At 43.2% G+C, this 15,515-nt stretch overlaps 1 protein-coding gene across 5 annotated transcripts in view; it reads left to right on the top strand.

Moving 5' to 3' along the window:
- AGMO (alkylglycerol monooxygenase) overlaps window positions 1-15,515 on the top strand; it is a 672,742-nt gene that overhangs the window by 206,386 nt on the left and 450,841 nt on the right. For all 5 annotated transcript variants that reach the window (XM_029589002.1, XM_029589005.1, XM_029589006.1 and 2 more), the window contains one exon: window positions 11,564-11,667. In XM_029589002.1, coding sequence (XP_029444862.1) covers window positions 11,564-11,667 — 104 coding nt within the window. The remainder of the gene's footprint in view (window positions 1-11,563; window positions 11,668-15,515) is intronic.

The raw sequence follows: 15,515 nt of genomic DNA, 5'->3' as shown, positions 1-15,515 counted from the left end.
GGAAGACAGGCGTAGGCGGCTTCAGCGATGGGACTGGCATTGGCAGCGGTGGCCACCAGGCCCCGCTGAGGTAAGAGGCTGGTTGTGGGCCTATCCTAGAAGCAGAATCGCAACATACCCATAGTAACACATGACAAACATACACAGATGATAAGAAAATGGGTAATTTTCGCCAGTTTTCTTTAAGAAGATTTTAATCCAAACCTAAATAGCTAGATTTTCAGCTAAAAAGGCTCCAATATCTAGACAGTCAAAACTTATTTTTGTCTGGGGCCTACTTTCCTAAATATTTTTCCATCCTAGATCATTACTAATAAAATCTTCTTTGTTCTGTCCTCAATATATTTATTTCAAGGATGTGAATTCACACTTCTAATGTATTTCAAATTAAGGGTTCATTTACTAAGCATTTTTCCCATAGACACAGAATGGGAGACACCTTTGGTAAATGACCCCCTAAGTTTGTCCATATTTAAGTAAAAGATTTATTTATTTGTGCTGTATAGCATATTGCAGCTGCTGATAAATAGGTGTGGTTCAATTGACTGTCAGACCAGAAGTTTTACAAGTTCTACCATGTATCAACTGAGATTTTATGTAATTTGTTACCTCTTTAAAACATATGTGACCTTTCACTTTATTTCAGGCCAAAAGATATCTTATGGGACAGCATGAACCACCCACTTTCTCACTGTTTTAAGCCATTCCTTGTATCTGCTGGCTATACTGTACATCTGATGGCTATCAATGATTTGGGCGTTACAGCTTCTTTTTGATAACCTCCTACACAATGTTACCCAGAAGGCAGTTTTAGCCTTCTAAAATTTAAGGGAAGAGAGGCCACCCAGATTTGAACAGCATTATTTTATAAGCACATTTAATAGAGAAGCGTTTTAACATCATCATTCTAACAACTGACTCTATTAAAGCTCTATTTGTTTATGCATAACGCTACATTTGAAATACATAAAAACATATTTTCATTATTAATTTAACTCTTTAACTTTACACTTTCTTTTCCATTCACCTATGATGACATTTTGAGATAAACTATTAATATTTTTCAATGATCAAAGTCTTCTATAAAGTCTTTGTCAGACATGGTGTCCTTGATTCCCCTAGGCTTCAAGCTCATCACATCCACCATGGGTCTGAAACCAACTAGCACCATTACATGGTTATTTATAAACAAGTTATTTCCCTGCATATTTTAGGTTTTGTTCCATATTAATACTTCTGGTTATCCTTTGACCCTCTGCTAGGGTCTCTTCTGAGATTTAATCAAGCAGAGTAAACTTCATTATATAGCTTAATACGAGGATAGAGAGCTATGGGCACAATATATGAAAAATGTTTTAATTATGTTATTTTAAGTATGGAATATTTGGGGAACTCAGAGAGATTCTTGTGGGTCCACTGAAAGACTCATTAAATAGATTTTTTGGAGATGGGAGTGGTTCCACAGAACTGGAGAAGGACAAATGTAGACCCTCTCCATAAAAATGATAGCAGAGAGAAGGTTGGAAACTACAGAATGGTTAGTCTTAGCTCAGTGGTGGAAAAATTAATGAGGACTCTCCAGAAGGAAAGGCTTGTGAACTATGAACAATGCAATGGGCTGCAGGATTCAAGGAAGTATGATCTTACTAACGCCAATCATATGTAGCGAACTTGACAGATTTCTTCAGTTGGATGACAAAGGAATTAGATCAAGGTCATGTGTTGGATGTAGTTTATTTATTTATTTATGAACATTTGATATTCCACCTTTTCCCCAAGTTGGTCTCAAGGCAGAGCACAATAAATTTAAATGAACAGAGGCATTAGAACAGTTTATAGTCAAATCAGAATTTGCAATTAAGGTTGCATTGGCATCTAGCATAGGAATACCCATTTGTGAAAAATTTTGAGACCCAGTTGTGTCCTTGTTGTGTAGGACACAGTCTCTCATCAAGGGTTTATCAAATTGGGCTGAAGATGTGGGTCCTAGGGGAAGGCCTGGCTGAATTCCTTAGCACTTTTCCTGAACTTAAGGTAACATGGCTCCAGGCAGAGGGTTAGTGGTATTTTTTTCAAAATTTGTTGTGTATAACAGCTTTAAGCATAGAATTTCGTGCAGGACAATCTGGCAGTGGTCTGTGGAAGTGAGAAAAGAAAAGTCATTACAGTGGACCAGAGTTCTCATGAGGGCATGTAAGGGGAGAGAAGTAGAGAGAGGTATTCAGGAGCCTGTTCATTCAATCATTGGAAGACAAAGCTGAGAGTTTTAAATTGTATCCTGCTTTCTAATGGGAGCATATGAAGTTGATGTAGAATAGACTTGATATGATCAGTTGCTTTTGCTCCTATTAAAATTCACATAGCAGTACTTTGTAAGAGCTGGAGGCCCTTCAAACTATATTGTGAGTTGCTGTTGTATAGGGAGTTGCAGTAATTGAGTTGGCTGGTGATTAATGCATGGATTATAACAGCAAGAGTGTATTTATCAAGGACATTACATATTGGGTAGATCTGATGCAGAAATATGAAGGAGGAGCTTATTACTTTCGAATATGGGGTTTCATTGAGAGGTTTTAATCAAGTTGAATCCCAAGGCTTTGTACTGACTTTTTAGGAGGTAAGGTGGTACCTGGTAGTGAAGAAAGTGATTGTAAGGGGTGACCTTTGTGGCTGAGCCAGAGAAGTTCCGATTTAAATGGGTTTAGTCTGAGTTTGTGTTTACTAAGCCATTGGACTACTGCTGCAAGACATTTGAGTCTGGTAATGGATGAAGTTTGGTCAGATCACATTTTCATACAGAGTTGGATGTCATCCACAAATAGATGGCACTCGATACTGAAGGAAGGATAAGATCGAAGATAGGATGCAGGTAGATGTTGAAAAACATTAGAGAGAGGACTGAACCCTGAGGCACTCCATGAATAAGTTTTTGAGGAAAGAATGTTGGCCCATGAAACCATTTGCGTTTTTTTTTTTTTTTAGCAAGGAATGATTCAAACCACTTTAAGGCAGTGCCATTGATGCCAGTGTATTTTAGTTTTCTGAAACTGCACTATAGGAGGCTCATGAATAAACTGAGCAACCCGGGGGTGGGTCCTAAGGTGGAGGATTGGATTAAAAACTGGTTGAGGGACAGACTTTAGGAGATTATAGTAAATGATTAGTATCCTTGCTGGCACTAATCTTTAAAATGGAAATAGCACAGCTTTTAAACTAGATGATGGGGGAAAGCCGACAGTTGCTCAGAAGCACATGGTTCAGAATGATGTATCTTTGAAGGATACTAAGAGAACAGGGAAAATAGGGCATTCCAGTAGAGAGGTTGCAATAAATACCAAAGTAGACTGGGTGTAGTTAAGTAAAATGCAGAAAGATTCCAAATTACCTTTGTCAGCTGATGAGCAGGTTGTTTATACAAACAAAAACATATTGAAATATCTGTATACAAATGCTAGAAGTCTAAAAAATAAGATGGGAGGGTTAGTGTGTATAGCACTGGATGAAAAGGTAGATATCATTGGCCTCCCAAAGACCTGGCAGAAGGAGGATAACGAATGAGACACTGTGATACCAGAGTACAAATTATATCGAAATGATAGAACAGATCAAATTGGTGGTGAAGTGGTGAAGACTAAAACTGTGAAAGATTTCAAAGTGACATGGGATAAACACTGCTAAAGGCTAGAGGATGGGAATGAAGAGTTGAGCCATGGGGGTGGCTTGCTGGAATGTTAATGACTACCTGGCCATTCCGGGTCTGAACGCAACTATCCAAGAACAGCGATGAGCTCTAGAAGCTCTAGCGTCTTCCGTAGAAGAGCTCCATTCTCAACTGCAGGATGCAGTGATGGCTAATCCCATGGGCCTAAATTCCACCCTGCTACCGAGAGCATCACTGGCTCTATCAGCTCCTCCTCATTTCAATGGGGATCCACGCCTCTGCCGAGGCTTCCTCAATCAGTGCTTCCTGCAGTTCTCACTCCAGTCTTCCTTGTTCTTGAAGGAGTCCACCAAGATCACCTTCATCCTTTCTCGCCTTGAGGGGAAGGCCCTGGCATGGGCTTCTCCACTTTGGGAGTGCTCTGATCCTGTCCTCAATCAACTGTCCCAGTTCATCGCAGTCTTAAAGCGGACATTTGAAGACCCTGGTCATCAGGCCATTGCAGGCCATCATCTTCTCCATCTCTGTCAGGGTTCAAGATCCCTCTCTGACTTTAAGGTGGAGTCCCAAAAATTGGCCATGGAACTGGGATGGCAAGAGGATTGTCTATGGGTGCCCTATCTAGAAGGTCTGTCTGCTGCCCTCAAAGATGAGCTCGCTGTCTGTAAGATTCCCATGTCTGTAGAGGACCTGATATCCCTTGCTGGGAAGATTGAACATCGTCTTCGCCAACGGCATCAAGAGGTAAAAACACCTCGACCTCTCGCTCCACACCCAGCGCATGCTCCAAGCCCTCAACTGATGGCTCTACCAGCACCACCGCCTTCTACAGAGGAACCCATGCAGGTCAACTGTGGGTGTTTGCTCCTGAAGAGCATCTTCAATGCAAGAAACAGGGACTCTGTTTATATTACGGTGCCTCCGGACATCTTCAGCAGTCCTGTCCAGTTTGTGTGGAAAACATCAGAGCCTGAGCCCAGCGGGGGTCCCAAGCTTGGGCAATACAGTCACTGGCCTCCAACGTTTGCTTCCGGTTTTCTCTCCATGCATTCCCGTTCCTTCGCCACCACTGCTCTGGTTGACACAGGAGCTAGTGGCAGCTTTATCATGGACGACATCGTCAACCTCCTGAAGATTCCCCTGTAACCACCTGAGGTGCCTTTCCACATTGCATCTATCCAAGGGGAACACCTTCCTGGACGCATCACCCATCGCACGGTGGCCTTCCGCCTCACCGTGGGATCCCTCCATGACGAGGAGATATCTTTGTATGTTTTAAAGCGCTCCACGCATCCAGTTAACTTAGGTCTTCCCTGGCTTCAGGTACACTCACCCCAATTTGACTGGCAATCCCTCCAGCTGGTACAATGGGGTCCCCAATGCCAGAAGCATTGCCTGAGACAAGTTTCTTTCAGCTGTCACCTTCTTGAAGAGTACAACTCTCCCCGGGTTACCTACCCAGTATTCTGACTTCGAAGATGTTTTTTCGAAACAAAAGGCCGACACTCTGCCTCCTCTTCGGAAGTTCAATTGCCCCATCGAATTCCTCCCGCATACCACGTCTCCCAAAGGCAGGACTTATCCGCTCTCGATCCCTGAGACTCGAGCCATGTCCGAGTATATTAAAGAGAACTTTGAGAGAGGATTCATCAGACCCTACAACTCTCCCACAGGAGCGGGCTTCTTCTTCGTCAAGAAGAAAGATGGAGGGTTATGCCCATGTATTGACTATCGTGGGCTAAATGCCATAACCCACAAAGACAGCTACCCCTTGCCGCTCATCAGCGAACTATTTGACCATCTGCAAGGATCCCAGGTCTTCACAAAACTGGATCTTCGAGGGGCGTACAATCTCGTGCGCATCCAGCCTGAAGACATTTTGAAAACCACTTTTAATACTAGAGATGGCTATTACAAGTACATCGTGATGCCTTTTGGCTTATGTAATGCCCCTGCGGTATTCCAACGCTTAATGAATGAAATCCTCCGAGACCGGCTCTATTCATCTGTGGTAGTATACCTTGACGACATCCTGATCTTTTCAAAAGACCTAGAATCCCATCGCGCTCACATCAGGATAATCCTCCAATGCCTCATAGAGAATCATCTCTACGTGAAACTGGAAAAGTGCATCTTTGAACAGAATCATCTGCTCTTCCTAGGATACCTCATCTCAGATCAAGGATTCACGATGGATCCTGAGAAACTTCAGGGGATTCATGATTGGCCTCAGCCGGTAGGCCTCCGAGCCTTACAAAGATTCCTTGGATTCACGAACTACTATAGAAGTTTAATTGCCAACTACTCCACATTGGCCACTCCACTCACAGCCATGACCAGAAAAGGAACTAACCTCCGAGTTTGGAGCCCCAAGGCTCAAGCCGCCTGCCATGCACTAAAAGAGGCCTTTTGCTCCGGTCCCTGCTTACGACACCCAGACCCGAGCCGTCCGTTCGTTGTGGATATTGATGTCTCTGCCATCGGAGCCGAGGCGGTGTTGAGCCAGTACTCTTCCAAAGGGACATTGGTGCCATGCTCCTTCTATTCCCATAAGTTCTCCCCCGCTGAACAGAACTACACAATCGGAGACCATGAACTACTAGCTGTCAAGCTAGCTCTCCAAGAGTGGCGACCTTGGCTGGAAGGAGCCCAGCACAAGTTTACCATATTCACAGACCACAAAAACCTTGTGCATGTAAAAGAAGCACAACTATTGAACCCAAGACAGGCCTGATGGGCTCTATTCTTCGAGTGGTTCCATTTCGAACTGCGCTATCGGCCAGCTTCAAAGAACCTCCACGCAGATGTGCTCTCACACTCCTTCGAACCCGAAGACACACCAGATACCCCAAGATACATTATTGATCCCGCCTGTGTGTCCCTTGCAGTTACCACCACGGTACCTGCTGGAAAAACAGTCATGCCACGCCATCTACGAGAACGGATTCTTCGCTGGGCTCATGATTTGAAGCTGGCTGGACATTTCTGACCGGGCTAGAACCCTTGAGATGCTGAGGAGATTCTATTGGTGGCCCAGCATGGTAAAGGACTCTCGCAACTATGTTGAATCTTGTCCCATCTGTGCACAGCAGAAACCTCCAACCGGCCGATCTTGCAGACTTCTCCAACCTCTCCCAGCACCCACCAAACCTTGGTCCAGCATATCAACAGACTTCATTACCGACCTGCCTCCGTCTCAAGATAACACCGTCATCTGGGTCATCATTGACCGCTTCTCTAAGATGGGTCACTTTATTCCCCTGTGGAGTCTCCCATCGGCTCCAGAATTAGCCAAGTTATTTGTCCAGCATGTCTTCCACCTGCATGGCCTGCCCAAGGAAATAATCTCAAATCGAGGTTCACAGTTCGCCACAAGATACTGGCGATCCTTGTGCAATAAATTTAATATCATCTTGAATTTCACCTCTGCCTACCTTTCTCAGGTGAACGGACAAGTGGAAAGGACCAATCACACTTTAAAGACCTTCCTACGGTCCTATGCCAATGAACAACAGGACAATTGGGCCGAGCTGTTACCATGGGCCGAATTGTCCCACAAAACGCACATCGCGGCCACCACTGATGTATCTCCATTCTCCATAGTATTTGGCCACCAACCATGCTTGCCTCTTCCAGTGGACCTCTCCATGCCTTTGCATGCTGCTCAGTCCACAGCCCAGAATATCCGACGCATCTGGGACCAAGTAAAAGAACACCTGGGTCTGGCCGCCGAACGTGCCAAACGTTACACAGACCTCCACCGATGCTCTGCTACACTCTTCCGAGCAGGCCAGAAGGTATGACTCAGCACAAAAAACATCTGACTGAGGTTACCATCTCATTGGCTCACCCCGAAATACATCGGACCTTTTCAATCCTCCGAAGAGTCGGGGTGGTAACCTACCAACTCCAGCTACCCAGGTCAATGGGTATGCACAGTACCTTCCACGTCTCCTTGTTAAAGCCACTCATCCTGTCCTGGACATCCCGCAAGGCTCCTCAGTCTCCACAAATATCCACTGAACCCGAGTAGACCCTCCAGGTCCGAGAGGTATTAGATGTCTGAAAGAGGCATTGCCATTAGGAATACCTCTTGTCGTGGGAGGGCTTCGGACCAGAGGAGAACTCCTGGGAGCCCTCCCACCAATCTATGACAAACAACTTCTTCAAGACTTCCACAGAGACCACCCTGACAAATCAAGGTCGGTAAGGGGGAGGCCTAGAAGGGGGGTTACTGTTGCGCTTACTGGCTGCGTACGCTCTGCAGCCGGGCCTGCTCACCTCTCTCGACCATCCACGATCACAGGCCTTCCTCCTGCTGTTGGTCCCAGCTGTCCCCTTCGCTCTCCCCTGCCTGCGGCGGCTCCGGCAGCGTCCCACAGCGGAACTCCCGCCAGGGCTCCGTGTCCAGCATCTCCTCAGCCACTCCCCTAGGCGTGCGCGTGGCCAGTGTCACCTCTTTTAAAGGGCCAAGCGTGGGAAACCAGGACTGGACGCTCTCCGATGATGTATCCTTCCCACAGTATATAAGGCAAAGCTCAGACCCATGATCCTTGCCTTAGCAATCGGGTCGATCACGTTGTAATAGCTAGTTTGCCTCTTTGCGTTCTCAGCGTCTTCTGTTCCAGTCTTGTTCCAGCGTCCTCCTGTTCCTTCACCTTCCCAGGTAGTACCTTTGGACTGTCTTCTTGGTACTGACCTCTGCATGCTCCGGACTACTCTTGACCGCCGCCTGGATTTGACCTCTGCCTGTTCATCAACCACGTCTGACTGCCACCTGGAACCGACCACTGCCTGTCCACTGACCACGTCTGCACGCTGCCTGGAACTAACCTTCACCTGACTACTGACCACGTCTGAATGCTGCCTGGAACATGACCTTGCTTGAACTGACTATCCACGGACTGACCACAGGTATTGACCTTGCTTCGACTGACTACGCTTCCTTGACTCTGGCCCTGATTCTTGCTCTTCATTCAGAGACTCTGTTCTTGCCTTCTCAGGCCCCCGGACTTCCATCCTTGAACATCGACTGCACCTCCTTGTTCGTGGTGGGCACACCTCTGAACTTTCTCTCAAGGAAATCCTGCAAGGCCTCCCTAAGACCAGGCGGCCCGGGTATCCAAGGGCTCAACCTGAAGCTCCAGCTAGCCTCTGCTCCTCTTGTGCTCCGCCTCTTGGTGGCAGGCCCTCTCTGGGTCCGACCAGGGAGCCTACCAATCCTGCACCAGGCCAAGGGTCCACCTCCCGGCGCAACACATACAGTATGATCCTAACATGAATTTATTTGTTTATTTGAGAAGGGTTTTTTTATACAGCTACTGCATGCATCGTAGCAGTTTACAAATTATACCATACACAATAAAATATATCTCTGTAAATACCAGATAACATATAAAACACCAAAACATATCATGAACAATACAGTGTCGTCTGCTGAAGGGCTATTCGTTTGCCATTCTTCATTAGATAGCTGTGCATTGCATTCTGCTGCAAATTCTTCTGCATATAACCAGGTCTTTTCGCCTTTTCTGATCACTCTTGTATCACTCTGCATTCTGAGCTACTCTGGCAGAGCATTCTATAGAGCCAGGCCAGTTATAGAGCAACCTCTATCTCTTACTTCACCAATATGTGCCTGCCGAATTGCTGGGACTTCCAGGAGGCCTTTATTTTGTGATGTTTACATTCTTGAAAGAGTGTAAATATTTAACATGGCACCCGCCCATGGGATGTTTGTGGTATTAATCATGAGAAATATAATATCCGAGTTATGTATTGTGCATGGGGAAGCTTGAGTGGGTGGTTGTTTTAATTTTCCCAAATTTTTTTTTTTTTTTTGGGGGGGGGGCTCAGTGGGGAGGAAAGTTTTTTCTATTTTTGATCTTGTATGGATTGTTTTCTAAAAGGAAGATAGCATACAAATCTGGAAATGAAATAAATGTATTTATATCAATTTATTTGTTGTGACACTTGAATCAGTTCACGTTAACTGTCATTTCTGCGTTTTGATATTGAAATAGATAACAGAAGACTTATAAAAATATTTATGCCTAGTTTTTTTCACTTTTTTTGTTAAAACAAGACATGTTATGAATACCCTTTTCTTTTAAATACACTGAGGCCAATATTTTAAAAAAAAATGTAGAATGGATAACTTATTCAGCTAAATTTAGCCGGATAAGTTACCCTGGATATTCAGTGGGATAAATGTCCCACTGAACATCTACAGTTAAAGTTATCTGGCTACCTGTAGCTGGATAACTGTAAACCTAACTGGCTATTTTTTGAATATCACTGGTTAGGTTTAAAGCTACCTGGTCTCATATGACTGAATACATCTAGGCTTAACCAGCTATTTATAAAAGAATATAGCTGGTTAAGCAGCATACATCGTGTAAGGAAAAAAAAAAACGTCTTGTCCCATGGCCTTGTCCTCCACCCCTCCCCCGGCTCCCTGCTAGCATGAAGAAAAGTGTCTGGCACAAAGCCTGATGAGGCAGGCCATCTCCCACCTCCTCCGAACCCCTAAGCCAAGGAGTATTTTTCTTTCTTGAGCACCCTGAACGTGCGCAGGCCGTTGGGCCGTGGTACAAGTACACCACTTATGGCAGCATCACTACCCGTCCAGCAACTGCTGATACTGCCGGGAGCAGTATACTTGTACCATGGCCTGATGGTCTGTTCATCGCCGAGAGGGAGGTTAGAGCTGGCTCACCACCTCGGGCCTTGCACCGGACACTTTATGTTAACAGGAAGCCAGGGGGGTGGGGGACATGACCACTGGGCCAGATTGTTTTTTCATAATGTTTGCTGATGTTTCTTTTGAAAATAGCTGGCTAAGTCTAAAGTTATCTGGGAATGTGCTCCCTGATAATGTTAGACCTGCTCTTGGGGCAGGCTAGAGTTAGCCAAAAACACTTATTCGGCTAACTCCTAATATCAAAGTTAGCTGGATAAGTTTCCCAGCTAATTCATCTCCGTCCCAGAATGCCCCCAAAATACCCATTATTTTTTTGGCTATCTTTTAGCAGGATTTTTTTTTTTTTTTTTTAAATATTTATTACCCGCCCCTGGGGACATTGAAAACGTATACAGTAATTTTAAAACCAGCATGCGTGTGCACATATGTGCGCATACATCGGCTCGCACCCAGATACTCAGTCATTTTATAACATAGATGTGCACATGCACATCTAATAAAATAGCCTGGCCGTGCACACGTGTGCGCCTAATTTTAAGTGGGTGTGTGCATGTGCACGCAAATCTCGCTTCTACTGTGTAAATTGGGTTAATTTTAAAAGGGGTTCGCACTGACGCCATTCCCGGTTTCACCAGTTAATCCACAGTTTGTTCAGTAAGAGAGAGGTCCTCCAATCCCCCTGGTTTGATAGCTTTCACTCTCCTCAATTAGCCCCGACCCTTCAGAACACGCAGATCTGCCTAAATTTCTTTAAATTTAAACATGCATGGCATCAATAGGAGAAGTAATGATCCACAGCAGGGGGCCTTGATGCATGCCAGGTTGTGGCAGTATTTACACGCACGCCCTGAAACACCCATTCCCCTTCCAGACGACGTCTACGTCCCATCCCTTTTTGAAAACTTTGAGATGTGCGCTCTGCGGGAGATATGCTTGGCGCGCGCAAGCCCGAATTCTTTATGCATTCTCTAATTAATGTGAGTGTCAGGCTTTTATATTTCACCTCGAAAACTTAGCATTTAGCCATATATTTTGTGAGCTACCCAGCTGAATGTCTTTAAATATTGGCCTCTCTGTTTCCAGGGTTTCTTGAAATCCAAAATGTTTCAATTGTCCTTTTTCCTGCCAGACGAACTCAAATATATGACCATGCTCCATTCTGGTATTTGTTTCTTATTTCAGTTGTTTCTGTTTTGTAGAAGTTAATATTTTGTGGGCGGCCCACCAAGCACATCACAGTGCAGAAGATTACAACTTAACCACAGCACTGAGACAATCGGTATTGCAGAAGTACACGTCTTGGGTAAGTAACTTATCACAGTATAGAAAATAAATTATATAGAACATTAGAAATGACGGCAGAAGACCAAACAGCCCATCCAGTCTGCCCAACAAGCTTTCACACTATTTTTTTTCTCTCTCATACTTATCTGTTACTCTTGGCTCTTAGTAACCTTTTTTATTCTATTTCCCTTCCACCCCTGCCATTAATGTAGAGAGTAGTGTTGGAACTGCATTTAAGTGAAATACTTAATTAGTTAGAGGTATTAACCACCGCAATAAGCAAGCTACACCCATGCTTATCTGTTTATCCAGACTATGTAATTCAGTCCTTGTTGGTTGTTGCCTGAATATAGATCCACATTTCTTCATTCCCCCTTGCCGATTAAAGAAGAAGAGAGCCATGCTGGCAATGCATTGAAAGTGAAGAATCAGTCTTGCTCCCCTGCCGTTGAAGCAGAGGGCTATGCTGGATATGCGTGAAGTGTCAGACTTTCTCCCTTGCCGTTGAAACAGAGAGCTATGCTGGATATGCATTGAAAGTGAAGTTATCAGGCTTATTTGGTTTGGGGTAGTAACCGCCATAACAAGCAAGCTACTTCCCGCTTTTTTGTGAATGCAAATCCTTTTTTCCACATTTCCTCATTGCCGCTAAAGCTTAGAGCAATGTTGGAGTCGCATTAACCGTGTGTATGTTTATTGAATAAAGGTATTATCACCAGGTAGTAGCCGTTGTTCCCGTGAGCCACCCACTTCATTCACATCCTCTAGACTTTATGGATGCACAGTGTTTATCCCATGCCCCTTTGAAGTCCTTTACAGTTTTGGTCTTCACCACTTCCTCCGGAAGGTCATTCCAGGCATCCACCACCCTCTCCGTGAAGAAATACTTCCTGACATTGGTTCTGAGTCTTCCTCCCTGGAGTTTTAAATCATGACCCCTGGTTCTGCTGATTTTTTTCCAACGAAAAAAGGTTTGTCATTATCTTTGGATCATTAAAACCTTTCAAGTATCTGAAAGTCTGTATCATATCACCTCTGCTCCTCCTTTCCTCCAGGGTGTACATATTTAGATTCTTCAATCTCTCCTCATAAGTCATTCGATGAAGACCATCCACCTTTTTGGTCGCCCTTCTCTGGACCACCTCCATCTTGTCTCTGTCTCTTCGGAGATACGGTCTCCAGAACCAAGGACCTGTACAAGGGGATCATCACTTCCCTTTTCTTACTTGATATTCCTCTCTCTTGCAGCCCAGCATTCTTCTGGCTTTAGCTATCGCCTTGTCACATTGTTTCGCCGACTTCAGATTGTTAGATACTATCACCCCAAGGTCTCTCTCCTGCTCCATGCACATCAGCCCTTCACCCCCCATCGATTACAGTTCTTCCGGATTTCCACACCCCATATGCATGACTCTGCACTTCTTGGCATTGAATCTCAGCTGCCATATCTTCGACATTAATAAGTAATTATCAGACATTAATAAGTAATAGTTGCTTGTGGTCTGTCTAACGTTTGGGTACTTGCCAGGTACTGGTGACTTGGATTGGCCACTGTTGGAAACAGGATACTGGACTTGATGGACCCTTGGTCTGACCCAGTAAGGCACATCTTATGTTCTTATGTTCTAAAAATCCATAAACTGCTATTATGGTAATTAATTAGCAATAGTTGCTTGTGATTTATCTAATGTTTGGGTACTTGCCAGATACTTGTGACTTTGATTGGCCATTGTTGGAAATAGGATTTTGGGCTTGATGGACTCTTGGTCTGAACCAGTATGGAATATCTTATGTTCTTATGTTCTAAAGAGAACTATCCCTAAATGGAACAGACATATTTGCATTACAAGTCATTATCAATTTGAATTGAGGGAAATGGTGTTATTTTGACAGTACCATGATAATGTATAGCAGTATTTGCTAAAAATGATTACAGTGATGTATCCTGAAAGTCAACATCATAGGCATCATTGGGAATAATTATTGTTAGTGATTGATCAAATTTTCCAAAGGGTTCACTATGGAAAAGTAGCATATATGCAAATTCATGCTATTTATGCTTGAATATGATATTTTATAAACATTGAAAATAGTGTGGTCTAGGAGTGTTTCAGGGCAAGGTGAAGAAGTTTGTGCAGTAGTTGCTATTTAAAAGAGATATACACTATACATTATCTAACTTATTCGTACAATATTGTGGTATACGCACATACTTTATAAAATATCCTCCACCACATATAAATCGGGCTTATTATGTGTATATTTGTTTTCATGCATAAAACATAACGTATGTATGTTTAGAAAATAAGTAAAGAAAGTAACAGTTTTCTTTGCATTGGAAATATTAGTGAATACTAAAACATACATGCATGCTTTCAGAGGAAAACAATGTGATATTTTATAAACTGTGTAGCTCATACTGCAGAGTTTATAAAATGCAAGGTTAAATCTCTGTGCATCTTCTTGTACAAGCAAATGGAGTACTATAAATTGGTTTGAAAGTTAGGCTCATGATGTTTCAAAGTGATACATATGTAACTTGCTATGTTGTTTCCCAGGGGTCTCGATTATTATATTTTACTTTTCATTATTTACCTGTAGACCCTGATGATGCTGATAAGAGAGTATGACCTATACATTCAAATATGTATGTGTAATACTCAGGTCTGTTGTAGTCTGAGGGAGAACTGATTGGAATCTGCTGCAAAATTGCAATTCTGCCTGAGCACAATTATCTATCTATCTATTTATTTTATTTATTTATTTTATTTAGGCATTTTACATACTGTTATTCCAAAAAGAATATTACAATGGTTTATCTGCATATTGATCATCTAAGTTAAATCATATGCCTAGATCTCTTTCTTGGGTAGTAGCACCTAATATGGAACCTAACATTGTGTAACTATAGCACGGGTTATTTTTCCCTATATGCATCACCTTCTACTTGTCCACATTAAATTTCATCTGCCATTTTGATGCCCAATTTTCTAGCCAATTTTCCACCCCCCATTCACTCGCAATCCGGCCCTAGGACCTCTATAAAACTGTTTAACCCACCTACAAAAAGTTTCCCCTAATCCCACTTTCTGCAATACTTCCCACATATATGCCCAATGCACCTGTTTAAAAGCTTTATCAGCATCAATCATAATCAGGATAGCTGGTGTCTTGTCCTTCTGCACCTCCCATATCAAATTTAACACCCTCCATATTTTGTCAGCTGTATGCCTGCCTGGTAGAAACCCTGATTGGTCCTGATGAACCAACATTGGGATCATACTTGCCAATCTAGTAGCCAGTATTTTCGCCAGAATTTTTATGTCTATATTTAACAAAGAAATTGGTCTACATGAACCACAATGTGACACATCTTCCCTTCCTGGGTAGTACAACTATTCCCACTTCATTTATGGACAGAGCAATCTCATCCCCTTCCAATAATGCATTAAACAAACTCTTTAAAGGGTCAGCCAGAATCTTCCTGTGCTTCTTGTAAAAAGTAGCTGTAAAGCCATCTAATCCCAGAGCCTTCTCTACCTTTATTGATTTTATAGCCTGCAAAATCTCAAATGTGGAAATGTCCTTATCTAACTTCTGCTTCTGATCTAAATTCAGCATGGACATTTTTATCCATTCAGATATTTCTTGATAACATCATCCTTAATATTCCCATCAGCTATATATAGCTCCCGATAAAATTGATGGAATCGCTCTCTAATCTGTCCTGATGCAAAAACTAGATTCCCTTTCCCATCCCTAATTTGCATAATCCAAGATTGCACAATTTTCTTCTTAAGTTTTCTTGCCAAATGTTTTGAAGCCTTGTTATTAAACTCAAAATGCTCTTTTCACAAGCATAAGCAT

This window comes from Rhinatrema bivittatum, chromosome 2 (genome assembly GCF_901001135.1).
Source record: "Rhinatrema bivittatum chromosome 2, aRhiBiv1.1, whole genome shotgun sequence".
Classification (NCBI taxonomy): Eukaryota; Metazoa; Chordata; class Amphibia; order Gymnophiona; family Rhinatrematidae; genus Rhinatrema; species Rhinatrema bivittatum.
Note: the sequence above shows the minus strand (reverse complement) of the source record. Positions and strands in the feature narration are given on the sequence as shown.